This window comes from Cygnus olor, chromosome 1 (genome assembly GCF_009769625.2).
Source record: "Cygnus olor isolate bCygOlo1 chromosome 1, bCygOlo1.pri.v2, whole genome shotgun sequence".
Classification (NCBI taxonomy): Eukaryota; Metazoa; Chordata; class Aves; order Anseriformes; family Anatidae; genus Cygnus; species Cygnus olor.
The window spans coordinates 173,365,278-173,378,453 of record NC_049169.1 but is presented as its reverse complement, the minus strand read 5'-3'; the positions used below and the strand labels follow the sequence as shown (position 1 = coordinate 173,378,453).

The following is a 13,176-nucleotide window of genomic DNA, read 5'->3' as shown; positions in this document are numbered from 1 at the left end:
TTCTCTAAAATCGTCAATACACTATTAAAGTAGTATTTGTTTAGTACCGTCGAATGACAAAATATAGCCTAAAAAAAAGCAAAACAAACAAGAAAACCTTCATTGTCAGATGGTCTAGAGCACTAACACAGAAATAGCATGTAAACACAGAGGCAAAGTATTAGGAGGTTTCTGTAAACACCAGCTATAGTTAGTGGAAGAAGCTCAGCTACAGTCTCAGCTATCCATTAACCACAATAAAATGTAGTTGGATATATTCACTCAAGGTCACAGACGAAGACTAAAAATACAGCACGTATGCTTTATTGTTCCCAAGATGACCTCTTCTCTTGCCTTCTACAGACATTTTCTTGTTTTCTTGACTTTTCTTTTTTTAAATAGGTGCTATACATTATTCTTGTTGATTTTTTTCCCAAAGCTCTGATAATGGCATTGCCTCTCAAGCCTGAGGACTTTCCCTTCTGTAGGCACAGCAGCCTCCAGCTGCACACATGAAAGCAAAAGCTCTCTAAGCAGGATTTAACAAATTTTCTCCTGTTTTGAATTCAAATATAAGCACAGTAATGTAGCATAACTGGTAAACAATGTATAGATGTTTTTGTACCCAGGTTCCTAGTAACAATGGTACTATTATCTCTAGGAATAGACCTCAGACCTTATACTAGCTGAACCCTATACTAACTGCACAAGAGCCCTGGTCTGTTGTCTTGAGAACTTTCTGTGCAGAAAGAAGCTTGGTACCACGTCTATTTTTATGATGCACAGTTTAAGCTCAAAACATGAAAATATGGGCAAAAGTTGAAAACTGATTCCCCCAAGTGATGAATAATTGACCATCAGTGAATTGTCTATCATTGGATTGCTGTTGAAAGAAAGAAGCAGCTGCTAACCAAGGGGAAAAAATGACCAAGCAGCAAGATATGACACCTGCCACAGCACAGGAAAATAATATCCCTGTGTTGCGCAGTACACATGTGGATAATTTGGAGGAGGGAGAGAAAGATGACACATGCATCAGTTGTGTTTTCCTTCACTGAAGAGCTTTTGAGCCTCATCACTTCACCCCTTGGGAACCAAGACCATGAAGTACTGTGCTGACTGCAGGGTATATATATTCACAGCTAATTTGGGATATGACTGTTAATAACTGCTTTCAACATGCAGTAATATTGATTTATAACAATTAAGAATGAACCATTAGCATGAAATGTTAATGAATATCAGTCCAGTAAAGTTTTGAAGTTTTAACCTGACCACATTTATCAGTCTTCTAAACAATCCCAACACCGCAATCTCTAATCTTAAGATAGCTGTACAAGTAGAGAGACACACATACAGATGCACTTGCAATACCTCCCTGCTCATTAAAATTAAACTTTCTCATCTTCAAGAATCTAAACATCTTCACAATTTATTCATATCCAATTCTTTTCTAACATTGCCCTTTCTGCCATTTTAATGCTCCTCTTGCAAACGATTTCTGCATAACTTGCTTGATGTTTTTTATTTGTCTTCTAGCAGATATCTACCCTTTTCATTCCAGTACATAAATAATACTCTATTTGTCTAAATCTCACTACTGCTTAATACTCTTTTTGCTCTTGAGTCTCTTTTTTTTTTTTTTTTTCCTGGAAAAGCCATTAAAAATAAATTTCAAATGACGGACATGGAAAAAAAAAACAGACCTCTGCTTGGTAACAAGTCTTCCAGTTATTTTGCATGGTCATCATTCTTGAAAACTACCATTTAAGGCAGAGGAACATCCCAAATGTAACTGTAAATAAACTGGAAAATAAACCGTGCATTTAAAAAGGGCATTCTCTCTCAAAATAAAATAAAATAAAAATTAAGGTGTTTAGCATATTAGTTACAAATATTGTTCAAATAAAGCTCTGAATGGATGACTATTTCACATCTGAGTCTGCTATGAGAACTTGCATAATTGTGCAACCTGCAAAACAGGAATCATCTGTTGATTTTGGTACTGATTGAGTGTAATGGAGTACGGAGTAACTCATGAAGTTTTTACTGTTTTCTGAACATACAAAAAAGCCATCCAACAAACAGTAATCCTGGTTACCCTGTGAATGTGCTACTTAAAATAAGAAAATAAGATAAAACAAAAAGCCCAAGCAATGCATAATGGAAAGATTTTTTTTTTCATACTAAGGAATTTGCCATAAACTTTTCAAAATTCTGTAATAAGAAAAATGTTCTTTTTGACATATAAATTGTGGTTAGCATATATATTAATATTGCTCTCTTAAGCTGTCCTAATGTTTTTAAATGTTGGAGGTGGGAGTGTTGTGCATTTTAATGAATCTAGATTAAACTTCACTCTCAGACTTGGTCTTTTTGTGCCATAGATGGGGATCAGAAAAAGAGAAATAGCAAATACTAGACAAAAGCAGTGATTCACAGAATCAAGAATTGGTTGAGGTTGGAAATGACCTCTGGAGGTCATCTGGTCCAATCTTCTGCTCCAGCAGGGACACCTACAGCAGGTTACCCAGGACCATGTTCAGACAGCTTTCAAGATCTCTGTGGAGGAAGAATCTACATCTCTGGGCAACCTGTGCCTTTGCCCCACCAGTGAGTATGCTGGGGATGGGCAAGAAACTGGGAGGGGACACAATCAGGCTAGCTGACCCCAACTGACCGTTCCATACCATACAACGTTGTGCTCAGCAATAAAAGCTGGGAGGAAAGAAGCAGGAGGGGAGACATTTGGAGTTATGGCATTTGTCTTCCCAACTAACTGTTACGTATGATGCTCTGCTTTCATAGGCATGGCTGAACATTTGCCTGCTGATGGGAAGTAGCAAATGAATTCCTTGTATTGCTTTATTTGTGTGCACAGTTTTTGTTCTCCCTAGTAAACTGTCCTCATCTTAGCCTATGAGTTCTCTCCCTTTTACTCTCCAGATTGTCTTCCCCATCCCACTGGTGGGGAGCAACTGAGTGGCTATGTGATCAAGTGGTGCTTAGCTGCTTACTGGCATTAACGCACAAAAAAAGACATTACAGAAAAGATGCTATTAAAATACTTCTAATATCAAAAATAACTATGTGATAATGGTAAATCTAAAAAAAAATAAAATGTATGCATTAACACGAATGTACGTATTAAATGTACGTGTATCAACAAAAGAGAGTTCAAGCAGCAAACATGTTAAGTATCTAACCCCAAAAATTGATAAGACAAATTCTTCCTCTTCTTCATTCAAATTCAATGCTTATGTGTTTACCAGTACTTTCCAAAGATTTATTTTTCTCTTCCTTCTTTCAGTGAACATCGAGTAACATTTAACTGAACATTTACAATTCTCACCTGGAAAGCTAACTAATAGCAACACTTCCAATTTATTACTATTTGACTTTTTCTTCCAAAATATATCAAAATTACAATTTGATTCCTAGTTAAAAAAAAAAAAAAGTCTATCTATGAAAAAAGTGAATAAAGTCTCAAAAATGAGAAAACAGCTAAGTTATTTATGAAGTAACAATGAGTGATGACTTTCAGAGGAAGGAAAATCTGCAGTTTTATACAGTTACTACAATGTCAAAGGAAGACTCTATATATGGTTACCTGTAAGGCCTGAGTAAATTATAGTCAATCAAATAAAACAACAGCCTGAGTAAATGCAATATAAATCCTTAGAATACCATAAAATAAGAAATTAGTGAAGTGCACTAAATTACAAAATATTTCTCATCTGGAATACTAATAGAAAAGTAGGAAAGTCATTACATTTAAAAGAAGAGACAGCTTTAATTCTATGAATCTTCAGAAACTGTCATATCAGTAAGCTCATTAGCTACAATGAAAGTTCCTCCTGCTGATCTAAAAGTACTTAAAAAACAGGATTTGTTATACTTCAAAGCAAAAAGGTATCTTTAATTCATGTACTGTAGCAGTGAATTAAGCCTACTTCTAGTATTACAAAAGTAAAAACTATAACTTTAGCATGTAATGGGAAAAAAAGGGCAAATTAAATACCCTGAAGTAAACTACAATTGCATAGGTAAAATGTTCCTTGCTGCTTCCCTGTCAAAATTATATTTTAAAAAATATATATATTTTTTTTCTAAAGGAGTAATTAATTTACATATTTTGAATGTTTTGTCATTTATAGAGTACTATAAGCTACCTGTTGGCTTCACAACTAACAGACATCACTGCTTTTAAAGTCTTGCAAGTTACATTAACTTGCATTTAAGAGTTTAATGTACAACACTTACTGGACACTAATGAAATGAAATGAGCAAGACTGTATCTTGTAAAAAGGATAAAAAACTGCTAAACATTTTAATGTTCTAATGTTCACATCAGAAATAACTTGACAAAGAAGTTCTAAGAATGAGCTTCTATGACATAAGAAAAGATATAAGGCAAGCTACAAATGGACTGGCTGATAAAAAGACAGTTGTGTCATGAAAGAATTCTAAAAGGGAGAAATTTGTAGAAGACTGTCAACAACGACATGATGGTGGGAGAAAATGAAGATCAAACCTAAAAACAATAAAGAACCAACATGCATAGTATAATTCCATTTTTATACAGCGTGTTCAACTTAAAATTAAGGTGCAAGTGCCATTTGACCAACATTAACAGAAAACTTTTAATTTAAAGGACACTTGCAAATAATAGCTTTAGCCCGTATATAAAATGTGAAATCATTGTATTTATGGAAATAAATATGCAGATAGGAAATAAAAACAGCTCACAAAAAAAAAAAAGCTTGCAACAAAGAAAAATATATGAGAAAAATATTCTTATGAAATTTCACTAATTTATTCTTGGGAATCAGTTTTAAAAATTGCTCGAGAGCACAAAGTTCAGTAAAACCATGAAGAGAATGGCATTCCATCACCTCTACAAGACCTTAACCTTTGCTAGGACAAATATCAGAGAACAAGATTTAAAAAACAACACTGAAAGAAAATATGAACAATATGGTTCACAAAAAAAAACCTGAACATTATATGAACTAAGCCCAGCAAATCATGATGCATTTCTTCACCCAACAAGTTTCACTAACAAAGCAGCATATATGTAAACATGTAAGTCCTAGCAGATGTCAGAATAAAAGCCAGGCTGGCTTCTTTCCCTCAGCACTATCAGCAACCTATAACCCTTAAATGTAACCTTTGGATCCAGCAGTTCTTCAAACTTACTGGAAGTCTGAACTGCATCCACAATATACAACTCAGGAAGGATTATTCTTGTTAAGTACCAACTACTGTTTCCTGGCATGGAAGAGTAACTCTAAGCCCTCTATATTCAAATTCTACTCTAATATAACAAAAATTTCTTCTGTAAAAAGTGTATTTGGCTAAATGATCATGAAGATAAATGATTTTAGTGACTTCTCTTCTATTGCTCTCCCTAGCAGCCATAATGACTCTTTGTAACATCCGCTGTGTTTTCCAGCTCACTGTAGAAGCCACAACGTGAATCATTTACCATTATTCTTGGCAACTTATTAGTCTTCATCAGCCTGTCCATAGGTTACATCAAACCAGGTGTGTCCATTAAGTCAGACACAGCTATCATAACCAAAGATTCATAGATATTTTTTTTTGAACTGACCTGTTGGTAAGCTCAAAAAGAAATAAGAACTTCATTAAAAATTTACTGTACAAAACTAAGTGCATATTAAATCAACTTGCTTCATAAAAATATACTTCTGCAAAAGCACTAAAAGGTTTTAAAAATACATGAACTGTATGGGGATCTGCTGGATTTTCCAAAAAGGCAGTGCTGAAGGAGTCTTCAAGACAGAATGGAATTTTACAGGTAGGGAAACTGATATATAGCAAGACTGTCATACAGTGAAACTGAAATGCAAAATATGTCTCATATAATACACTGAGTAAACTCAATGTATAAACTTGAAAATAAGGTCATTGATTTTCATCCTGCAACATACTGAGTGAGATCAAAGATTCATCAAATCAATACCAGATAGCTAAAAAAGAACAGAAAACCTGGACTAACTGGTGATTTTACTGACTGGACTTTGAATGGTCAGTGTTTATATCTCAGAAGCTTTACAAAAGACTATCAGGAGCTTCATAGAGGATGGTTGTCTACACTGAAATAATGGCTAGTGATATGGAACATTTTAGTTATTCTGGCTGATATAATAAATTCAAGCACAATAAAGCCAATAATATATGATTAAGGAAAAATCAGTTGCCAGTTAACAGCAGGTTCTATGAAAATAACACATAATAAATATATATAAAGAAGGAACTCCTATTTTCAGTACAAACAGTTAGATGAGGGACTTGAAGCGTTTGACAGATATTTAAACATACTTGAACTTCTAAGTGGTTATAATCCACTAACCATAATTGGAAACTTTAGGAACCATGATAACAGAAAGCAAACTCAGTGTGAGTGACCACTATCTTGAGTTCTCTCTATCAGGAACAGTTTTTGGAAAGCTGCAGTCTATATCTGGAAGGCTGAATGAGGCACAAGAGCAATAGTGTAGAGAGCAATACAGATAAACAGTGATATTCTCTAAACTGACATGAACTAGAAAATGATTAACTGAGACAGCCCATCCAATCTTCTTTCTGCAAAAGTATGACAGTGCTGGGGTGGTGTCAGTTTCTAACTCCATGCTTAGTCAGTTTAAATTACTTAGGCTGTGACATAATATGCAGAAGGATCTCTTAATTACTAAATTAAATGTAAAAAATCTGCTGCTGCTTATATTGAGATTCACTACACTCTACACTGCATGATGAAGCAGTAAAAAAGGAAGTCATTTTACAGACTTCCAACGCTACTGTTGCATGAGAAATATACATACAGGGAAGACAAATTTGTTCAGATTCATAGAAAAAAGACTGAATGACGGTATAATAGCCTTTCAGAGTTTCTGAACTAAGACACTCAGTAGTAATACTATATAAAAGACTGAAAGATGAAAATGATTTAAGATCTTTTAATAGAAAAGGACTTTAGAAGAAATCTGTTTTGGACAATAAGTCTCAAAGATATGTTAGAAGAAATGTAATGGAAAATCCTGTAGTTAATGAGAGGACTGAATGATACATATTATGTTAAAGAACATTTGCAGCTGCTCAAATTTTTGATCTATGATTTGAAGACTATTAACGTGCATTTAAAAAATGTTCGCATAAAACAAACATCATCTCACATTAAAAAAAAAACACTGCAATGCACTCAGAATCAAAAATTTAAATTACTTATACAAACCTTTACAAGTTAGTTATACAAACCTTTACTAGCTTTATCTAAATGCTGAAAATCCTCAATAAAATTCAGAACATCCTGATAGCTTTCTTCACACACTTCTACAAGAAAATGGAGCAATGTTGTTTTTTGATCTGCTGACTTCGTGTCTTTCAGCTAGACAGGAAAAAAAAAGTCAAAATGCTGAGAATTAGATTGCCTCAATATTTTGATAATTAATACATATTACTAATTGTGAATACAAAGAAGGTAAGAACAAACCGAACGAACAGCTCCCAAAGAAAACCCTAAGTAATGGATTTTTCTTTATTTCCATCCCTGACAAAAATTCCTAGGAAAAAATATATTAAATATTTTTTCTCTATATGCAATATTTGAGTTCTGTACTCAGAAACAGTAAACATTTATCCTTTAAAATATAATTATTTAAGCAACATAGCAATGCTTGTGAAACTCTGAAAAGACAGAAGTGCAAACAAACAAAAATTCAGAACTAAATCAGCAAATTCTAACAATAAATGATGCACATACCCACCCCATGACATGATTTCTTATATATGAGGCTAACCCTAGCCTGTTACGATGTATGTGGTGAAAACTACAATCTCAACCTGCACCAAGTTCTAGTTGTTCTCAACAGGGCAAGTGAGTTCACAGACTTGACTGTTCAAAACCTCTGACTTCCAAAATTGTTAAACACTAACTTCTGTCTGAATCATTTATACATACAAAATGATTTTAAGTCTGCCCATTTAAAACTTGCATCTATTTGTGTAAAAACACTAACTGACAATAAGCAAACATTCAGTCATACATTTCTGTTGTAGCCATCTCTGCTTAAGTGAGTCTTTCAAATCCACAGAGAGATTTTTAGAAACAGAAAATGACATTGTATGTCATTTTAAAATGACATCTCATATCAAAGTGCTTGTTACTTATAAAAAATATTCCTGCATGAGCTATTCAACGAAAGAAGTACACGTACTTAGGTACATATGAAGTATGCACACATATTAAATGGTTGCTACAACTGCACACAGATTTGTACATCCGACTATTGGGGGGAAAAAGCCTTTAGCACAGTACTAGAACTAGCACTAAAAATGTAGAAAGCCCACATTAGTTTGTTTCAACTTCAAGATTGTTCCTTAGTTTAGTTACCAGGAAAAACAAAAGTTATCAGCAATGCATAGTGGCATAAGAGTAACTACAGCAACAAGATTGAAAGAAAAAATGACCTTCCTTTCCAAAGAAAGTTCAAAACCAGACACAGAGCTATATGGGGATTACATCTGAATAATGAACTGAAAGCAAGATCGATCTCAATTTAAATATACATACACATACGTAATGTTTATATTACCACAGGTTTCCCATGATTGTCAATTTCTTATAAAGAGATTTTTTCCACACTTCTTGTGCTTCCCAATATACCCAGAGATCACTTAAAGTGAACTTGATTGATGTGATGTAAAAACCAGATAAGAGTATATTGTTTGCTTCACCCATACTGTCAAATTAAAATGGAGAATTTTGGATGGTGCTTATCACAGAGGTTGACATTTCATACTTTTCTGTTAAAAGTCAGCATTTTATTTTCAAAGATCAAAATGATACTACCTTAATAAATCTGATGAGATATATGCATCCATAATGTTTATTTTTTCTTTCAGACAAATAGACTAATAAAAATGTGAGACAGAATTTTCAAAATAAACAGAAAATGGAACACAAACAACAACAACAAATATTCTAGGGTCATTGCTGTATGCAGTGTTATAAAATAAATTACTTCTACTGTACTGGGATTCTCAGTGATAAATATCTGAACTGTTGGAACATCACGCGATTTTTACAATGTGACACTTTAAAATACATGTAATTAGCGAAAGTTAGTTTTAAAAATAAATCAGTGCTATAAACATGCATTTATTCTTAATTTATCAGTATTTAATAAGTTATTATTAGCACACCAATATTATAACTCTCTTCTGAGAATATGCAGCAGACCTATTATAATTATTCATGATATAGGGAGAAGGCAAGATAGGGGATTATCTTCTGCAAAGTGGATAGTTATATAGCTCCCTATGCATTGCTGGAGAAGAGAATGAAGAACAGCAGATAAATCACCTATTCCACAAATATTACAGAAACCAATAGCTTTGAAGGACAGAAGTGACTGCAAATTTCTCAAGTTCTGTGAACCCCTACTGAAAACTGCAGTGCAGTCTGCCAAGCAGTCTGCAATTTGTAGCTTTCTAGTTTTTGGGCCAAGGAGTATAGGGTTGGGTGGGATCCTCTTTGAGGTTTTAATAATTTTTTTTTTTTGCAGTTGAACCAGTTTATTATTCTCAGAACAGAGGAGATTGTGTGTTAACCAAGACACAACACATAGTTCAGAAAAACGCAAAAAATTTCACATACATACTTTTACCTCTGTATTTCCAGACAAAGTGATCTAAGACACAGTTTCATAACCAGTGAAGGCTTGGCACTCACGGACTTCCTAAATGAGGCCACAATTGGATGAGGTGAATTAGGAATTGGTGACTAGTACCCTGATACACACTGGACTGGATAGTCCAGGGTTAACTCTAAAACCCAGCTGTTCAACTGTGAGGCTAACTAAATAGGCACAATGAAGCAAGCTAGACAAATTGTGATAGAAATTGGATCTTGAATTCTCTATCAAATGTGCTGGTATTTTGGAATATTGCCGTGTATCATGAAGGAAGAAAACTCTTGCTGATGAGCTGAATAGCTGGTAGTATTGTAGTATTTCAGGATTTGTCTGGGATGATACTACAATATAGCATTCTCAGGTGAGACTGGTAGTATTACTTCACTGAAAGAGGTTGGATGGTAAATGCAGACTCACAATGATTCTCTTTCTGGGAATGTCACCTTTCAAAACAGCGAGTCGTTGACTATATTCAGTGGAAGAAATCTGAAATCCTACAGATTATTTCCATGGTGGTCATTGTCTCTGCTCTGCCTGCGCCATCAGAACCTGTAATAGTTGGCCTTTCTTTACTAGGTCAATACACTCATCTTCAACTACCACTACGGAGGCACTACCCCCCAACACCCAAAGAAGTTTTTAAGCAGCGTGGTCTGGCATTTACAAACTATCAATTCGAAGTGATGTCAAATCAAACATATATGAAATCTTTGTCATTTGAACTTTACTTTTTTACTTGTAGATTCCTTATATAAATTAAACATATTGAATACAATCATATATGCTTATACATAATTAAAGAAGTGCTGAAAGGCACAAACAGACGTTTCTAATCGTATGACATGATACAATGACAAAGTTATGCTGTACTAAGCATTCTGATCATGAGGAGGAAATTACCTTTTTCTGTAATGGCTTAAAGCTTTATATCTACTTCACCCATAGACTATTACTAGCGATGAGTATTTTTTTCTGAGCAGAAGGTTAGATGCCTACTGATGTCCTTTCCAACCTGAATTATTCCATGATTCTAAGAAACCCACATGCAGTTCCCAACTAGTTAACTAAATACTGTAATCAAGTTATTATTTATTTCAGCTCTTAATTTGGCCTCATAGAGACTCGTTAAGAATCATTAGTATACCTGGATTTCAAAAGCTTTCCACAATCTTGTTCACTATCAATTTCTTAACCATCTTTGCAGCTACAAAGCTTTCTTAAATCTTTAACCAAGCTTCTTTTGCTACCAGGAAAGCCAATTATTCCATCACTACCTTAACTATATAGAAACCAAATGTTCAGATGCCTTCTTTATGACAAATTAATACCAAAAGGTCACTTGAGTCCTCCTCACGTTACTCTCCTTTCTTTTCTAAATTAAATACACCTACATGTTGTTTTTTTCTACATTTAGAAGTATTACATGTTACTATCCCCTAGATTCTTACTAGTCAGTCTATATATTTTCTACAGTAATATAGTAAAGACTTCATCAAAACCTTATCTGTACCAAGAAAGTTGTAGACAATTGCCCTCTTTATAATACACAGAAGGTCCACTGAAACAGATTTTTCTCCCCTCCAACAGAATGTTGTAGCCTCCTGTAAAGCTAAATAATCCAGAAGCTTGCAAATCTAATGAACTATGATATCCTAGTTTGTCAAATGCATTTTATACTAGAGCACTGTAAGGATAAGCCAGGACCTAAAGCCCATTTTCTGGAATTCTGTATAGCCATTCATTCCTTACTTTCATTATCTGTGCACATCAGTTCCCCTTCCTATGTGGAGTAGTTCAAACACAATTTTCATCTTCCACATCTTAAATTATTTCTCCGAAATCATTTTGGAATCCTGATCTGCAAAGTGCTTGTAACAACTATCTTCATACTGTTTTCATAAGTATATTTCTCTCTCTGTTTTTTAAGTTATCTTGTGCATTAAAAATACAGAGAATATAATTGGACCTAGGATAGATTCTCATAAAGATCATACTTAAGAAGTAAATGCACCTAATTGGAGAGAGAACCTTTAGTATCTACATTTCTCAACATTCTCAACTCTGTATATACATTTCTCAACAAATTGTACCTTTAACTCAATAATTTCATCTACACTGTATTTCTCTAGGTGGTTGATGAATGCTTAAATGTTTACTTTAGACTAGGGAAGGAATATAACTTATTCTCTATGAATATTCAAGATACAGGTATTGCACTGAACACTTAAGAACCATAATGAAAGAATTCTGAAACATGGCAGAGTCAGGCTGATTAAAGAATGTGTTAGTTAACATAAAAGTATTGCATTTTCTCCATCGTGTAGAAAGACAAAGAAGCTGAGAGAAGATTAAAAAGTACATACTAGCATCCAAATAACTCATTTTTATAAAAATTATTACATACACTCTCTGTGCAGATTTGGCAGTGACCTTATAGAGGACACAGGGGGAAAAAAATAAGTAGAAGGCAATTAGGCTTAAAATTGTTTATAAATTAATACTCAGGGAAGTACAGATGTCTTCTTGCATATATGTTAAATTTATTATTTCAACTTCTATATAAGAAGCATAGGGAACTGATGAAACTGAGCAACAACAAAAGGAAATCAGATAAAGAAAAAATTATGTAAAGAAAACGTAACTGTATCAAAAATATATATATATATGACAGATTTAAAAGTGTTCAGGCATGTAAGACTACAATTCTATCAAGACCACATTGATATGGTCCTTCCATAACCTTATTTATTTATTGTTTTATGATTATTATTTCCTCAGTATGGAATCTTCTAAAAGTTTAAATGCAATCCAGTCTCAAGATGAGTGTACACAGATAAACTCTGTATTGTTCAAATCATCAACTAATGTTAAGAATTATGAAGAAAAAAAATGAAAACAAAGAATCAACTGCAGGGAAAACATCAAAACAAGGTATTTAAGTAGTGCAATAAAAACAAATGAAGAAGTGAATGCAATACTCAACCTGGACATTTCAAAACTCACTTTACATAGGGAGCTGAGATTATATCCAAAGGTCTGTGCATTCCGAGAACCTGCATTCATGTAGTTTCCCATTAATAATACTAGTTCCAGCAGCTTGCTAAAGCTTTTACTCTTTTTTATCTCTTCACAGGCAGCACTGACAGCCATGATGTCAGGTTTGATGTTGTTCACCTGCTCTTCAAACTGGAGCTTAAAAAGAATAGCACTGAGCCGTGGCCGTAGTCTCTTCACATTGCTCATCTGATTGAAAAGAAAATAGGAGATTTCCTTTAAAATTCATGCTACCGTTTGGCACTGTACAAATGCATACAATCTGAAATGATTTATTGGTGTGACAGGCTTGAAGAAGCAATATATCTGCTATAACTGATAGCAAATGAACGAATGAATGAGAGACACTTGGGTACAGCAACTGAAATCCCATCTTGTGGTTAATGTGAACTGCCCCCATCCTTTCCCAATAACTAGTATGTGT

At 34.0% G+C, this 13,176-nt stretch overlaps 1 protein-coding gene across 1 annotated transcript in view; it reads right to left on the bottom strand.

The window, feature by feature from the left end:
- The window catches only part of DIAPH3 (diaphanous related formin 3), a 238,784-nt gene that overhangs the window by 97,957 nt on the left and 127,651 nt on the right, over window positions 1-13,176 (bottom strand). Inside the window, 2 exon segments of the mRNA XM_040540797.1 lie at window positions 7,261-7,390; window positions 12,702-12,941. Of these exon segments, the coding sequence (XP_040396731.1) occupies window positions 7,261-7,390; window positions 12,702-12,941 (370 nt within the window).